General features: G+C 41.1%; 1 protein-coding gene across 3 annotated transcripts in view; it reads right to left on the bottom strand.

Annotated features, from left to right (window-relative positions):
* The window catches only part of Osmr (oncostatin M receptor), a 62416-nt gene that overhangs the window by 25600 nt on the left and 21577 nt on the right, over nt 1–15239 (bottom strand). For all 3 annotated transcript variants that reach the window (XM_042261462.2, XM_042261465.2, XM_042261463.2), the window contains exons 3-7: nt 14951–15120; nt 9542–9713; nt 6429–6707; nt 4933–5068; nt 4121–4272 (exon numbers count right to left, since the gene is read on the bottom strand). In XM_042261462.2, coding sequence (XP_042117396.1) covers nt 4121–4272; nt 4933–5068; nt 6429–6707; nt 9542–9713; nt 14951–15120 — 909 coding nt within the window. The remainder of the gene's footprint in view (nt 1–4120; nt 4273–4932; nt 5069–6428; nt 6708–9541; nt 9714–14950; nt 15121–15239) is intronic.

Genomic DNA, 15239 nt, shown 5'->3' with positions numbered 1-15239 from the left:
CCACAGCTTTGCATATGACAATATGGTGTGAACTACCAGTTCTTACTTGGATTCATGCTAATTATTATTACCAGTAAAATGGGACTGGGTTAATAGAGCTTGATAATTCAATGAAATTGTACATCTAAGATAGGAACCAATCACCCCATGAACAAATGCCTCGCTTACCAGAAGGGACAAGTCACCCACTCACCCATCAGTGATGATTAGGCTCTTCCCAGGTTTGTATGGAGAATCAAAAAACTTCTGATTGACCATTTGGCAAGGTTTACTGATAGCTTTGTCAAAAACAATGGAATGAGGGCCGTGGCTGCAATCTGGCCAGTAGATGGCAATCTTTTGACTAAAAATGGGCATGGATAGTCCAATCTGCCCTTAGGCCAAAGTAGGCACCTTGGTGATAGTCACATGGTCTCTCCTTGCCACCCTTTCTTACTATATGAAGACAGAGGTGGGGGCTGGGGCTGGGGCTGAGGCTGACACCTGCCCTGATGGTCTGTTTTCTACAGGGAAGGGTGATTAATTACAGTTCTCTGGGGTGTCTGGGTCTCTATCCTCAGATTTTCCTCACTTTAGGATTTGAGCTGACAAGACCAGTGTTGTTCTTTCATCCTTCTCCTGACATTGACAGCCCAATAACACAGTAGATGCTTGCCGAGGGATTCAAGTTCATGTGCTGAAGTAAGGAGACAGCCAAGCCTCATAACTTGTCAACAGAAACTCAACAAAGTGACTTGTAAAGCAAATCAGCAGTGGTATTAGAACCATCAGACCAAGACCTTTAAATAATTACAAGAAACTTCAGGAAAATAAAGTCGTACTGTTAGTTTACAGAACATGCAGCAATTTTAGATGTGAACCTGATTTTAAAATCCTCAAGCTATATAAAGCAATAGAAACACAATGAGAAATCAAACAATAGTACATAATGAGGACTCATCAGCCAACTCAAGGATGTATAGGTCCAAAGAACACAGCTAACACCCTGAACTAACAGACACAGTTAACCGGTCCAGTGTTAATCAATTCCATCCCTAGATTATGTTCCCCAAAGCTTCAGGTGGCAGATGCTTTCATGCAAGACAACATGCTGACAGCCAGGTTCAGAACCCTCAATCCAACCACAGAAAGTTTAATGAGCATGTATGGAATAGACACTGATGATTAGAATGAGGTGCTGTCAGAAATTAATATCCCCAAATGTCTTCTATTTGGGAAATTTGAAACCCAAATAATTTGTGGATTAGTTTACGGATAGCGTTGGGAACATCCAAAATTCATAGTGAATGAATTAACATGTCAAAACTTTCTAGACCATTTTGGATGTCCCTAACTGACTTTTCACTGGGGGTTTGGCTTTACATATCTTATTTGTGGGATGGTCAGAAAATAAAAGGAGCAGCAGACTAAATTCAAGAAACTGGAGGAAATCAGGTTATAAAGGTAGGGTGAAAAATCAACAACACACAAAGGATGTCATCAGACACAGGGCACATTAAAAACCAAAAATTGGTTTCAAAAATAACCAAGATGAACTTCTAGCAAAATTGAACAATGAGACAAAGACACACACAAACTTAGAAAGAGTCACAGGAATGAATATGCATGACAGGTAGCTTCTTGAGCAACTGGGAGGTAAAAGGAATGATCTTCTCAAGTAAGAAGATTTCAAGATGAAGCGGCACATAGTGAAGACATGGCATACGGATAACTGGACCTTCTGAAGAACACTGTAGAAGGGGGCTAACAAGACTGTGCTTCGGACTTTAATCTTCCCTAATGCTTATTGTCTGGCAATAGGACAGATCCTTGAGCAAATATGGGAAACTGTAACCCAAAGATCTTTCTTAAAAATGTTTTTCGGAACCACATGCTCAAAAAACATACCATGATACTGAAAGTATCAACCTAAAACAGACAAACTCTCATACAATTGGTGGACTTTAAAGAAAAAAAAAACCTATGACAACTAGGCCAAAAGATCAAGTGTTTAATAATGGGAAAAGACACGTGGCAAGTGCCTTTGGACATTCATCCGTGTTCTTTATGTGAGTAGGGAGTGGAGCAATGGAGTTCATTAAACTCAAGGGAGATAGCGTTAAGTGATTTTATACCCACTCGAGCTGACTTTTAAATACAAAGGTAAGAGTCCAACTTTGACATTCAAAGAGTCATGGGACTACTGTTCCATCAGCCATTTCTAAAGAAGCCCCTAGAGAGACAACTGCAAATAACAAGCCTGTGTAGACAAACTTTGGCAAGAGAACTAATGGTGAACAGTATAATATAGTTATTCATAAACTAAGAAAATCCACCAATGTTTTTAAAAGGGAAAATAAAACATGCAAATATAATGCTGCAAAATAAAAGGAGAGAAAAACCAGAAAATAAAACATAAGCCTGTTTTAGAAATGGCTGGAGTGATTATGATTTCTTTATATGTTCAAGGAATATACATGAGAAAAATGTAAAGTTTTATGAACAAAGGCCTAATAAATAAATGTAAGAATTACCATGTTCCATGCATAGGAAGACTTAGTTATCACCAAGTTACATTTGTAGATTCAATGTAAATCCAAAAATACCAGGAGAGATTTGCATGGAATTTGGTAAGTGAGTTCCAGGGTTTATATAGAAGAGTATAACAACTTAGAATGATAGGAATCCACCTGGAAAAGGGCAGCGAGAGACTTAGCTTCATCCAGACCCACTGCAACTGAAGTCCACGAAATTAGAGGGGGTATTAGTGTGAAAAGAGACAAGCTGCGCAGCTGCACTAGGAGTTCGTAACTCCAATACACTGTCGTAACAGGAGGGGTTGGCGTGTTAAATCAGTAAGGAAATAAGAGCTACTCAACAAACAGAAATGAACAAGTGGTTCTTGCAAAAACAAACAAACAAAAAAACCTTCAATGTTACATCCCAACTTTATTTGGTATATAAAAATCAGAGATTTAATTTTAAAAACACTTTAAAACTCAGTAAAAAAAAATTATGAATGACTGCATTTCTGATTTTGACCTTGGAATGAGAAAGGATTTCTTTAAAGGATTTGGGTACAGTTTTCTATGTTAAAATTGAGATCTCTCGTTGTCAGTCGCATGGATGAAATTAAGAACTACCAACTGGGTGAAGATATTGGCAGCATAGGAACCAACAACAAAGGATCTGCATTAAGAATGTATGGAAAACTCTCACTAATGGGAAAACCATAGCAACCCATAGGAGAATGAATGAATAATAGGAGCAAGCACATTATAAAAGAGAGAATGGATGTGTTTCCAGTACAGGCAGAGATTTTTTAATTGGTAACCATCAAGAAATACTATTTTATGCCCAATTCAATTGGCAAAAATAAAAAAAATTGATCCAACAACACTAGGGATAATAAGTAAATCCATTGAATGGGAGTATAACTGGAAAACTACTTTGGAACACTGTTTGAGAGGTAAGCATTCAGGAAGACTATGTCACCACCAATTCCATTCTTAAGTACATACTAAAAAAGAAATACATGTGTACAGACACATGGAAAATCCTAATATTAATTAAAACACTACCCCAAGCAAAACATGATACAACTTGCAAGCCATTGAAAGAGATGAATGAATAAAACAGTGTACATTTCCATGAAGTGCTACATAGTATAAAAGAGACTACATCAGTGTTCCCCAGTACAAGCACATCATGGCAACTTAGTATGATACAAAAAGTCACTACTAGATTGCTACAGATGGCTGAGATACCATAAGGCCCGGATCTTTAGAACAAATAGGAAATGAAAACATAAATCCACAATCTTACTCACAATTTAAGGCAAGGGACCATTTTGGTAGAAGAACAGAGAGAGAGAAAGAGACACTGGAATAGTCCGTGCAATAAGTATATGTCAGGATGCTAGTTTTAAAGTTTGTTAGAGAGCTCATTGATACTTGAGATATGATCAAAACAAGTGCTTGGGAATGCATGCATCCATGAGGGTAAATGTGAGCCAAGAAAAGTACAAAGATTAGCTTCACTTGGGCTGTGAACTAGGCCACCATCCACAGAGCATTCACGGAGTCTCACTGTATAAAATGGTATATAATGGCCATCATGGGCTTATTCGTCACTGTCTCACCTCTGTTGGTCAGGTTGAAGATGATGTTGACACTTCTTTTCCTTAGCTTGTTTTCAGTTGTGAGTGTGAAGTTGTATGTCTCCTGTGACTCTTCAGTGATTTGCCAGGTATGCGAGTTCCTGTGGTTAGAAAGCTCACGTCTCCCAGAGAACCTTAAAAAAACGGAACAAAACAAGACAGCACAGACAGGGTTTAAACACGTCCATCAAAGCAAATGTATCCTGATCTTTTGGAACTTTTAAGGCACGAATCCATTGTTCTGTCACCAATGGATACCAATAATAAAAACATTTCAGTGAATTTTCTGAATGTGATGAAGGGTGGTATAGACATCAACTAATCTAGTTGAATATTCTTAATAATTAAGAAAAATTAGGGAAAGTCATATCAACAGATAAGACTATGATAATACAAAGATACACAATCAATTATTCTTATTTTTATTGTACATGTTCTTTCAGAGCACAGTAGGTCGAAGGCTCTATACCCCTGCACTAAAAGATTTTCTTGTGATTCCAGCAGGCAGTTGTGAAATATTTGTACACATTTTCTGCAATGTCTAGGTAAAGTTCTCCTTGTACTCCATGTGTTTTTTTGTGAGGCAGAGTTGGACATTTTCTAAAGACACTTTGACATATGCTTAACTCTGAAGGGTAGGAGAAAGAAGTACATCCAGAAGAAAGAAGAAGCACTCAAGAGCATGTGTGTCTTCTCTAAGGGGGGGGGGGGGCGCTTCTCTAAGGGAGAATGACTTGTCACGTGATGATTAAACAAGAAAGAACCTGGAGATGATGTAACCAGAGTAGACTCACGATTCATATAAAGTGTAGTTTTGAGAAGCTTGTTGAGACCAAGCCAAAGCAGTGTCTACCCCAGGTTCCCACGAACATTTCAAAGTCTTAAAGTCTTGGGTTTCACAGGAAAAACTCTTGGGCTCCTCGAGTACTTCTGTCCATACAAAGGAAAAGACAAAAGAGCTAATTAACCCCTTTCATTGAATGATAAGTCAAAAGGGAAGTTCTGCTTGGGGTCTTAAGTCATAGTCTCTCAAACCAAGAAGGGACCAGGAGGTGAAAATCAGCAGATCAATAGCCTCAGAGAGGCACATTTCAGGGGCTTCCCCATGTGAATCTCTCCCCCATTCTGGGATATCTTGGGGATGGGTAGTCAATCTTATGCATGAGGTTGGCACCTATGTCTATATGAAATAGGTTTGGTGTCCATTTTGAGTCTATGGCTTGCATTACAGCCTAGGGATGTCAGCCAGACTATGAACTAGCTCAGTTCTGCAGTGGGGAGCAGAGAGTCCCAGGAAGGGCAAAGCTCCTTGAAGATGTGGGGCCACTTCTGTTCCCAGAGACTACAGTAAGGGATTCATGACAGAGGCATCCAGGCCTGGAATTGCCTCCTTTGGAAGTAGAATGAGATGTTTCAGATACCTTCCTGTGGTTTAGGGTGATGGAAACCAGAGGGCAGACATAGAAGGCCACAGCATAGGAACACTGCAGCCTACAGAAAAGTCAGCATGCACCCACTCCACTGAAACAGGCCTAGGAATTAATTCTCCATCCAGTTAAGAACAGTATTGGCCACCATTGTTGAACTAATACATTGGGGCTAGAAGCCACCCATATTCATAGGTCCTGTAAACAAGCACTATGCTCGTTCACAGAAATGACCAAGAGGACAGGTCTAGCCAGGAGACAGGGTCAACATAGGACTTTGGACCTCTGTGAAAAACCCTTCTGTGGTTGGCTGGTCTACAGCACCACCCCCCTCTCCATGATTCTGACAGAATTCCATCTCAGTTGAGTTGAGGGAAAGAATATTTTCTCAGTGGTCCAGGTCATATCCTGAAATTTCCCTCCTTTAATACTATTAGTTCTAAGAATAAAACTGTTAGCAATAAAGCAGGAGCAACAGGGAATCCTGGGAGTATTGCTTTGGGTATTATTTTCAAAACCTCTTTTGGAAGACTTGTGAAATCGAAGAAAACTAAAACCACATGTAAACATATTTCCTTGCTTTCTGGTACATGAGATCCAAGGTGTTTCATACGAAATGAGAAGAAAGGAGACCTAGCTCTTTAATACAGTGGTTCTTAACTTGTGGGTCACGATGCCCACAGGGGTCACATATCAGATATCCTACATGCCAGATATTTATATTACAACTCAAGCCAGAAGCAAGATTACAATTATGAAGTAGCAAGGGAATAATTTTATAATTGGGGGTCACCACAACATGCAGAACTGTATCAAAGGGTTGCAGCTTTAGGAAGGTTGAGAACCGCTGGGCTAACACTTACTTGAGACAAAAAGAACAGTACCAAATGGTTTTTTAGTAGCATTCATGGCTTCACAATTGATGTTTGTCCCTGTGTTGCTAAGGAACACAACGTTATTCAACTTCATTAATGACACGTGTGAATCAAGCTGTTCTCCATGGATTGGCTCATCTTGCAACTTACAGGACACATTATAGAGATACTGCCCGTATACCAAACAGATGGTGATGTTGGAGCCTTCTTCCAACAGTTTGTTTTTAGGAAATATTGATAATGCGTTAGGTTGAACTGAAACTTGTACTGCAAGACAAAAAGCCTTGGTTAGCGTCTTACTCAGGTTTCAGGACAAATCCCCTCCCACTCCCTGTAGTTATTATAGTTTTATACTACCTTGTTGGGAAAGTAGCAGCCTAAACTTCCACATGATTCCCGGACCTTTTGGTGGGTCCAAACCAATCCTTTCCATATCACCTTTTGTCACACAGCCTCACTATCATCACTTCTGGTTATTGTGATGCTGCAATTGTCTGTAGCTGCTCTTTGTAGAGGCTCCATCATGCAGGAGGCACTACATGAAGCGTTCAGGTTCCTTATCTCAAGTCAGCCTCATGACCTCTCAGCAGTGGGATCCGTAGGGAGTCTGAGCTGAGTTTGCTCAAGTTGTCAGTAGTAAAACCATCTCCTAGGCCTCTGTGATTGCCAACTTGAGATTCGGAGTCCTAGGAGATGAGTCTCTGGGCATGTCTATGAGTGATCGTATTGATTAAGGTAATCAAGATGAGAAGACCTTCTCACTGTGGGTGGCACCAGTCCCTGGCTAGGATCCTGAACTGTCTGAAAAGGAGAATGTGAGCTGAGCACTAGCGTTTCTGTTTCCCGATTGGGGGTGAGATGCGGTCAGCTGCTGCAAGCCCCTGTCAACCTGACCATCCATGCCATCGTGGACTGTGCCCCTGACCTGAGTACCAAAGCAATCTCTCCCTTGAATTGCCTAAACACAAACTAAAACTTGCCCGGCTCCAGAGTCATATGTCTCTCCATCATACAGAGGTATGTCTCCTGCCCCTTCCCAGAGATGCTGCTCATTCAACTTCCATCTCCTTCTGGTCCAGTCTTTCTCTCTGTGTGACCTCTGATGTATCAAAATCCTGAAGACTCTCCCTTTTTGAAGGAACTTCCTCCACCCTGCCACCTTCTCCAGTGTCTGCTTCTTGGTGGCCTTCCAGAAGCTTCCCCCTAACTGCCACTCAGGCTTTACTACCTCACCTTTATCTTCAGCCTGATGTAGCCTGGCTGGTCACCTATCAGGACACTAGATATTGCTGACATTGGCCTTACCTGTGCCAAGTGCCATGTGCATAGCTCTTCTGAAGGCTTTTAAGACCTCTAGATGAATCTACTGAACAAGCTCTCCGAAGATCAGGATTTTCATTTATTCTTGTATACATTTTACAGTTACAGTCATAAGAAGTCTAGTTCATTTTACCAAAGTTGTTTATAACACATTTACTTCTTTTTCTCTTGCTGTCGTTTGCTTGTTCTGAGATGGGATTGCAGTATATACTCTTGGCCAGCCTTGAACTCGGCTATATAGTACATTCAATTTATACAATGAATTTATATTAACCTCGGACTCGTCTACTGAGCACTGATTATGTGATAACAAGCATGGTTTTTTTTAAAACTATTTTTCTACATTTCCAGTTTCTTTCTGCATATATATACATATCTTTCACCAGTAAGATATAGTTGTAAGTACAAGGCTTATGTAAGTTCTTTACCTTCCCTGGACCTCATTTTCTGTATCTGTGAAGTAGGAATAAAAATAAAGCCTATTTTTTTTAGGATTAATGTGATAGCTAAACCAGTGTCTAGTGTTTAAAACAGTAGAATGTCTACTTAATTTTATTACTGTCAATGTATGCATTAAGTAAGCTATTCCTGGGCTAATAGGTTGCTAGTTTCAGTTAATAAACTTGCATCGATGCTTGGCAAAGGAATGGTTACATTAATAGAATTTCATATAATATGTCTGGACATATAGTGAGGAATGAAAATACTATTGCTGTAGATCTGACCTGTAGCCAAGTAGAACATGAGAAGCTATGACAAAGTCCACTCTAAATTTCACCTGCAACAATGCTCAATGATTAAAATTAAAGGATAGTTAAAGTTATTTGTCCACAATTCCACACTGTAATGAAAAGCTGCTTTCCTTGTCCCCGTATTGCTCCCGGCCTCTAAACTGAGAATTGGTGAACCACAGCCCATGAGCCAAGTCAAGCCTGTTTTGTAAATAAAGTTTTATTGACACACAGCTGCCTTCATTTGTTTACACATTGTCTAAGGCTGCTTTCTGAAGACATAGTACCATAGTCTCATAAGAAACTGTTGGGACCTTTACAGAAACATTCCCAATACCTGTTCCATATATATATATATATATATATATATATATTTGCTGTGTATATCACTCTGTATAAATAAACACTGATTGGCCAGTAGCCAGACAGGAAGTATAGACAGGACTAACAGAGAAGAGAATTGAGGGAACAGAAAGGAGAGGGGAAGACTGCCTGGAGCCGCCGCCAGGACAAGGAAGATGTAAGGTACCAATAAGCCACAATCCACGTGACAAAGTATAGCTTAATAAAAATGGGCTAACTATAAGAGTAAGAGCTAGACAATGATAGGCCTGAGCTAATAGCCAAACAATTTAAATAATGTAAGAGTCTGTGTGTTTATTTTATAAGTGGGCTCTGGGACTGGTGGGACTTGGTGAGAGCTGGAGAGAAATTCTCCAGCTACATATATTTGTGCTGCTTTAATAAAAACACATACACAACTTTAGAGTAAACATATTTTTGCATATTTGGAAAATGAATGCAAAATTATCTGACTCGCATAACTAAATCAAAGAAGGTATTCAGGGGTAAAACTTCAGACATCTAGATCTCCATGGGGAATTTCAAAACCACTTTTTAGTTCTCTTTTGACCAAATGAAAATAATGCCAGTGTTACCTCAGAGGCTTTCAAAGGGAACGGACTATCCTTCAGTTGACTACTGATCCCTGAGTTATACTAAATCTGATTATTCCGTGACCACTTCATTTGTAACCATTTCACTTCTTACCACTAACTTCTTTCCAGGAACTCCAGTTGCTCCAGGAACTCTGGGGAGGGTACTTGGCATCGTTTACCATAGCCCTTATTCTTAGGAAATGTGTTACACATTCCAAGGGGATCTCAGACTTCCAGTTCCAATGCAGAACTTGGTTCCACTTCACAGTGGTGTTGTAATTCTCCTAAAAATGAAGGAAATATTTGGAGATACACAGTCATTACATCCTGGAAAATAGGTCAACCTGAATCATTCCAAAGTATAAACTCCTACCCGACTTTGACTCCACCACGATGCTAAGTCCCATCCCTCCCTTGCTCTGATGTCTTTGCATTGGCAGCTATGGTCTCCTGACTCCTCAATCCCTGTGATTGTCACATTCCCTGGGGGCCCATACAGATCAAGTGAGTGAAAAGAGGTCATTCAAGCCTCGAACCAAAGATCTGAGACAGATATTCATCCATGCTGGATTACTTAGACTCTACTAAGAAATTCTAGAAATCTAATTAATTGAATGGTCCTTTTAGAAGTAAGCTGTGTCTACTGGTATTTTAAAATATTCATTTTAGCCAGGGTTAGATCAGACTAAATAAATTTGGGCAAACATGGCAATCTTCCATGGCATCCTGGGAATACCAACATCTCTAGAAGTGGCTATTGTTTTTCTCTCGTCTTTTCAGATGTGGTGGCCAGATGGACCACATCCCTCCACCAAGCCTCCTCTGTCAGAGCCACACTGGCCCTAGAGACACCAAATAGCATTCCTCATACTACTCTTTGAGGCCCCTACTCAAGATGAATTGATCTTTCTAAGACATTGGCATCTCTAGTCTCAAATTTGATTAACTTCAATGGTGCCCTGACATCTTTCTCTACCTTTCAAGGCTTCCACAGTCTGGTTTCCACTAATCTGCAGGATCTCTCTCTGGACCCACTAGTCTACCCAACACTTTTGCTGGTGTTCCAGCATCTCAGTGTCTGCTCATGAGGCATTGCTGGCTTAGTGTCCTCCACTTCACTCTGCGTTACTGAAGTCCAGGTCATACTCCATCTCCTTCATGAAACCTTCAGTGTTGAAGATGGAACCCCGTGCTTTACACATGGTTAGTGAGAACTCCCCTGCAGGGCTGCACCTCAGGTTCCTATGAGGTTTCCTCTGCTCTTTCCTTCAAGTTCTTCCCATCTCCAACCATTCTACCTGTGACTCTGGTATGGACCCAAGAGAGCAGAGACCATGTTTCCTTCTTCTTTGGATAGCTTCAGGAAGTCATTTTCTTTAGTGTGCCCCTCCAGAATCCCTGCCCTGTCCCCAAGTCTGTGCTGGATAATTTTATGTCAACTTGACACAAGCTAGAGTCATCTAAAAAGAGGGAACCTCAACTGAGCGCCATAAGATCAGGCTATAGACAAGCCTGCAGGGAATTTTCTTAATTGGTGATTAATGCAGGAGGGCCCAACCCATTATGGGTGGTACCATCCCTGGTCTGGTGGTCATGGTCCTGGGTTCAATAAGAAATAAGGCTGAGCAAACCATAGAAAACAAGCCACTAAGCTGAACTCCTCCATGGTCTCTATATCAGCTCCTGCCTCTAGGTTCCTGCCCTGTGTGAGTTCTGACTTCCTTTGATGATAAATGGTTAACTGTTTATGGATGGGTAGCAAACAAAAACAAACAAACAAAACAAAACTCTTTCCTCCCTAAGTTGCTTTTGGTCACAGTGTTTCATCACAGCAATAGAAACCCTAGCTAAGACACATTCCTTACAGCACCTTGAGTTTCCTGGGGAGGCTAATGTGAGTGTGACCCATGTACTTTAGTACAAATGACAAGTCCTCAGTATATGGAGCCCAGCAGTCGCATGTCACACTTGTAGGCAACAACTCTTTACCCTGCTCAGATCACCAATCTTAAATCACGGAAAGAACAGATACACACAGCCGTGGAACAAGAACACTGTGGTCCACCCAGGTACATTTGATTGTGGGCCTCCTTACTACTCCACATAGAACAGAAGTTTTGTTTTAAAGTGCTCATATTTTATATCAGCTTATTATTTTGCATTATTCTTGGATCACAAACCATCTTTCTGTCTGCCTGTTTTGATATCCTGATTCAGGAAACTTTCATTATTTAATGAAGAGCCTTAAGACATTACATTTGAATATTGTTAAATACAAAGTAAACACTAGACAACAAAAGAAAAAAGAACACTGAACTAGACAATGACGGTGAACTCACCATGCTGTCAAACAGGCCACGCAGTTGGGGTTCCCCTGTGAATCTCCCCAGATCCACCCATTCCTGCCCTGGTAGTCCCCTGCAGCCAACGCTCACATCTCGCCACACCCCTTTATCTTACTGCTCTCGGGGTAAATGCATCTGATTGTTCTCCCCGTGGCCCTGGGTGGTCTTGCCCTGCACCTGCCTGCCCCGACCTGTCTGCCTGTGCTCTGAGCCCACACACTGTATCCTGCCTTCAAATTTGGTAGCTACCCCACACCCTTCTCTCAAGGCCTCTGATGGCTCCCATTGGGTTTTCCAAGAGATCTCGGTCCCACCTTTCATGCTAAATTAACTCCAACTCCTCTTTCATACACTGACTCAAAGAGTCTTTCACTCAAATTGTGGGAGAAAATTAGGCCTAGTCCCAACATTCACAAGTGACCCTTATCCCCTACACACATTTAGAACATCCCATTTGTGTGCTCAGCTTTTAAATCCCCACACCTTGCACACCCACAGTCCAACATTCTAAGCTAATTTAGTCACTTGATTAATATGCAGTGGGTCATGTTTCCCTAGACACTGTGGATTTGATCTAACCTCAATTTATGCTCTGCGGCCTTTATAGCCTTGTCAATGAAGAAGATTAACTTTGAGTATGTCAGTCAAATAAGTGATTTTAAAAAATGTGATAAATTTGATTTTTTTTAAGTCATTGAGGTGGAAATTTGAATATAGCCCTTGCAGACACCAGTAGGTCACAGAACTGGCATACACACTAGCATAGAAATACATCTGAGGTCAATGACTCATTGCCGAGGCATGAATCCTATCCCTAGATGATTCACGCCCCTGGCATCTTTCCAAGCTAGAGCTGCTATTCTGCTTCTCTTGCTGTTAACAAAAGAGTACAGAAAATGTCCTAGAGGAAAGAGCAAAGCTTGGCCCGGGGCAGCATCATGTAGTGTGGTTGTCAGCAGGGCTCTGCATGGCCGGCATTGTCAGGGAGGGGTCCTATTCTAGCTATGAGCACCTAGGTCAATGTGCATTTCTCCTGGCTTGTTAGAAGCACAGTGAATGATGAAATTGTATGCTGTCTCCCTCAGCATAAGTGGTGATGGGGTTCCTAGCTTGCACTACAAGGAACTGTCCAAGCAAAGAAGAATTTCCAGAAGGAAGTGCGTTCTCTCCCTTAATGGAAGGAAGATCTCATGTCTCTCCTCAACTTCAGGTACAAGAAGAGTCAGACAAGGGTGTCTCCTAGCCATAGCATGTGCCCATCTTCCCTGTCTGGCCATGGAGGTGAAGAATGAGGATATTCCGCTGCCTCTCTCTGACTGAACTGCAAACAAGTATCTGTGCGTTGGTTGTTGTCATGGCTGTCCTGAGGCTGGAGCTGCATGTTTTGAGTTCAATGAAATAAATGGCTGGTGCAATCATCCACCTTTGGGAGTCTTAACCCCTCGTCAACTACAGAAATAATTTCCACATGCTGCTTTCCCATTCAAAGAGATGACATTCCGTGACTCTAATAAGGAATTGAATTTAAGAAAACAAAGAATGGGATCTGCTTGTTCCATGACTAACACTACTTGCTGTTCCTGACATGAGAACTGATAAGAATTGTCTTTTGGAGAACTACAGAATAGGTTTCCCTTGTTCTACACTAATGCTATTTTGTTATGGTGATAAGTATTAATGCTCCAAATTCCTCCTAGTACTTCTCCTGATCTTAGGACCTTTGTTGAATGTTTCCCTAGGCCCAAACCACCACCGATACCAATACCCGTCACAATCCCAACAATCAGGTTTTCTAGTGTAAGGTGGAACAGTGGGAAACTGTGCTGATGATGGGAAGTGGACAGCTAATTATTACACATATGTGTTACTAAGGTGATGTCACACATTCAACAGCTACCACTGTGGGAAACTGCCCTTTAGAGAGACAGCCAAGCAACAGACCTGCTATAAACCCTAATGGACTTAGTCAGATTTTAGTTACCTCAGGCCGCTTGCTCAGACCTCATATGTGGTAACGGATATGGAAAAGAACTGAAGACATTAGTGACCGTCTTAACTGGCAGGACAGACATTCTTGATGCCTAAGAGAGAGGGGGGAACCTCAATGGGGCTGATGGGTCCTCATCTCAGTTCTCTGTATTCTTTGCCTCCAGAAGATTTCTAAAGTGACTTGATAAACTGTCCTGAGACATCTCATAACATTATCTAATCCTGGGTGATACTGTCAGACACAGTAGACACATCCATTACCCAAAATCAAGATGAGTGAAAATATACCCCAAATGAGTCAAAGCAGAAAAAAAGTTGAAGGTTTTCTTTCATTTGGTTTGATGCAAGGGCTCATGTAGTCAAAGTTGGCCTTGAACTTATTCTGTAGCACAGGGTGTCTTGAACTCCTGATCCTCCTGCCTCCACCTCTTAAGACGGACTTAATCAATTAATCTATGTATTAACAAACCCACATTCCAGGGAACAGAGGACACTAAGTTATTGTCCAATGCAGTCCATGGGAATGTCTGTGTTGGCCAGATAGTAAATGCCGGGACTTGCTTCTCTGTGTACTCACACAGGGCAAGTAAAGGACACCTAAGAATCTTCATTGTTTTAATAAGTCATTCTATCTTATTGAGGACAACCCAACTTTCCTGGGTGATCCTGGGTAGACAGAGGAGAAAGAGTGAGATAACTCATCTGCAGGGAACATGCAGACCCAAGTGTCTACAAGGACAGACCCTGTGACTGTCTTAGGGCAAACAGCAGAACACGGAAAACTTTCTTAATAAATCCATCAAACCCAATGGGCCATATTACTTGGTTTTAACTCAGCAGTTCTCAACCTGGGGGTCGCGACCCTTTCACAGGGGTCACCTAAGACTATCAGAAAACACCGATATTTACATTACAATTCACAACAGTATCGACATTTCAGTCAAGAGGCAGCAATGAAAATAACTTTAGGGTAGGGGTCACTACAACAGGAGGAACTTTATTAAAGGGTCACAGCTTTAGGAAGGTTGAGAACCACTGTCCTAACTGAAAACACAGGGATGCAATTATTTAGGAAACCTGTATTAAGAGGGAAATGTTCTGGAATAATAAGATTTCTTGAATGGTATAAAAAACATATCATGGCACAGAAAAAGAATTTTTAAAATATTAAGTCAAAAAATACTTACCACCCAGATGATGTTGGATGTTTTAACTCTACTGATCTCTATCTGAAATGTCATTTTTAATTCTTGATGAGTAAGATTTGGAACAGTCCATTGTAAAGTTACTTGCTGAAGTTTAGACTGAATAGAGACAGCAAGTATCTCAGGCGTCAACTGGAAAGGCTCACCGAGGACTGAAAGACCAAAAACAGGTAAAACTCTCAAGGGGGGCATGATTGAATAGCCACACATCTAATAGAGAGACTGTTCACTGCGTTCACGGGCGAGCTTTGGAAAGTATGTTTGCATGTGC

The sequence above is a fragment of the Peromyscus maniculatus genome, chromosome 15, assembly GCF_049852395.1.
Source record: "Peromyscus maniculatus bairdii isolate BWxNUB_F1_BW_parent chromosome 15, HU_Pman_BW_mat_3.1, whole genome shotgun sequence".
NCBI lineage: Eukaryota > Metazoa > Chordata > Mammalia > Rodentia > Cricetidae > Peromyscus > Peromyscus maniculatus.
Note: the sequence above shows the minus strand (reverse complement) of the source record. Positions and strands in the feature narration are given on the sequence as shown.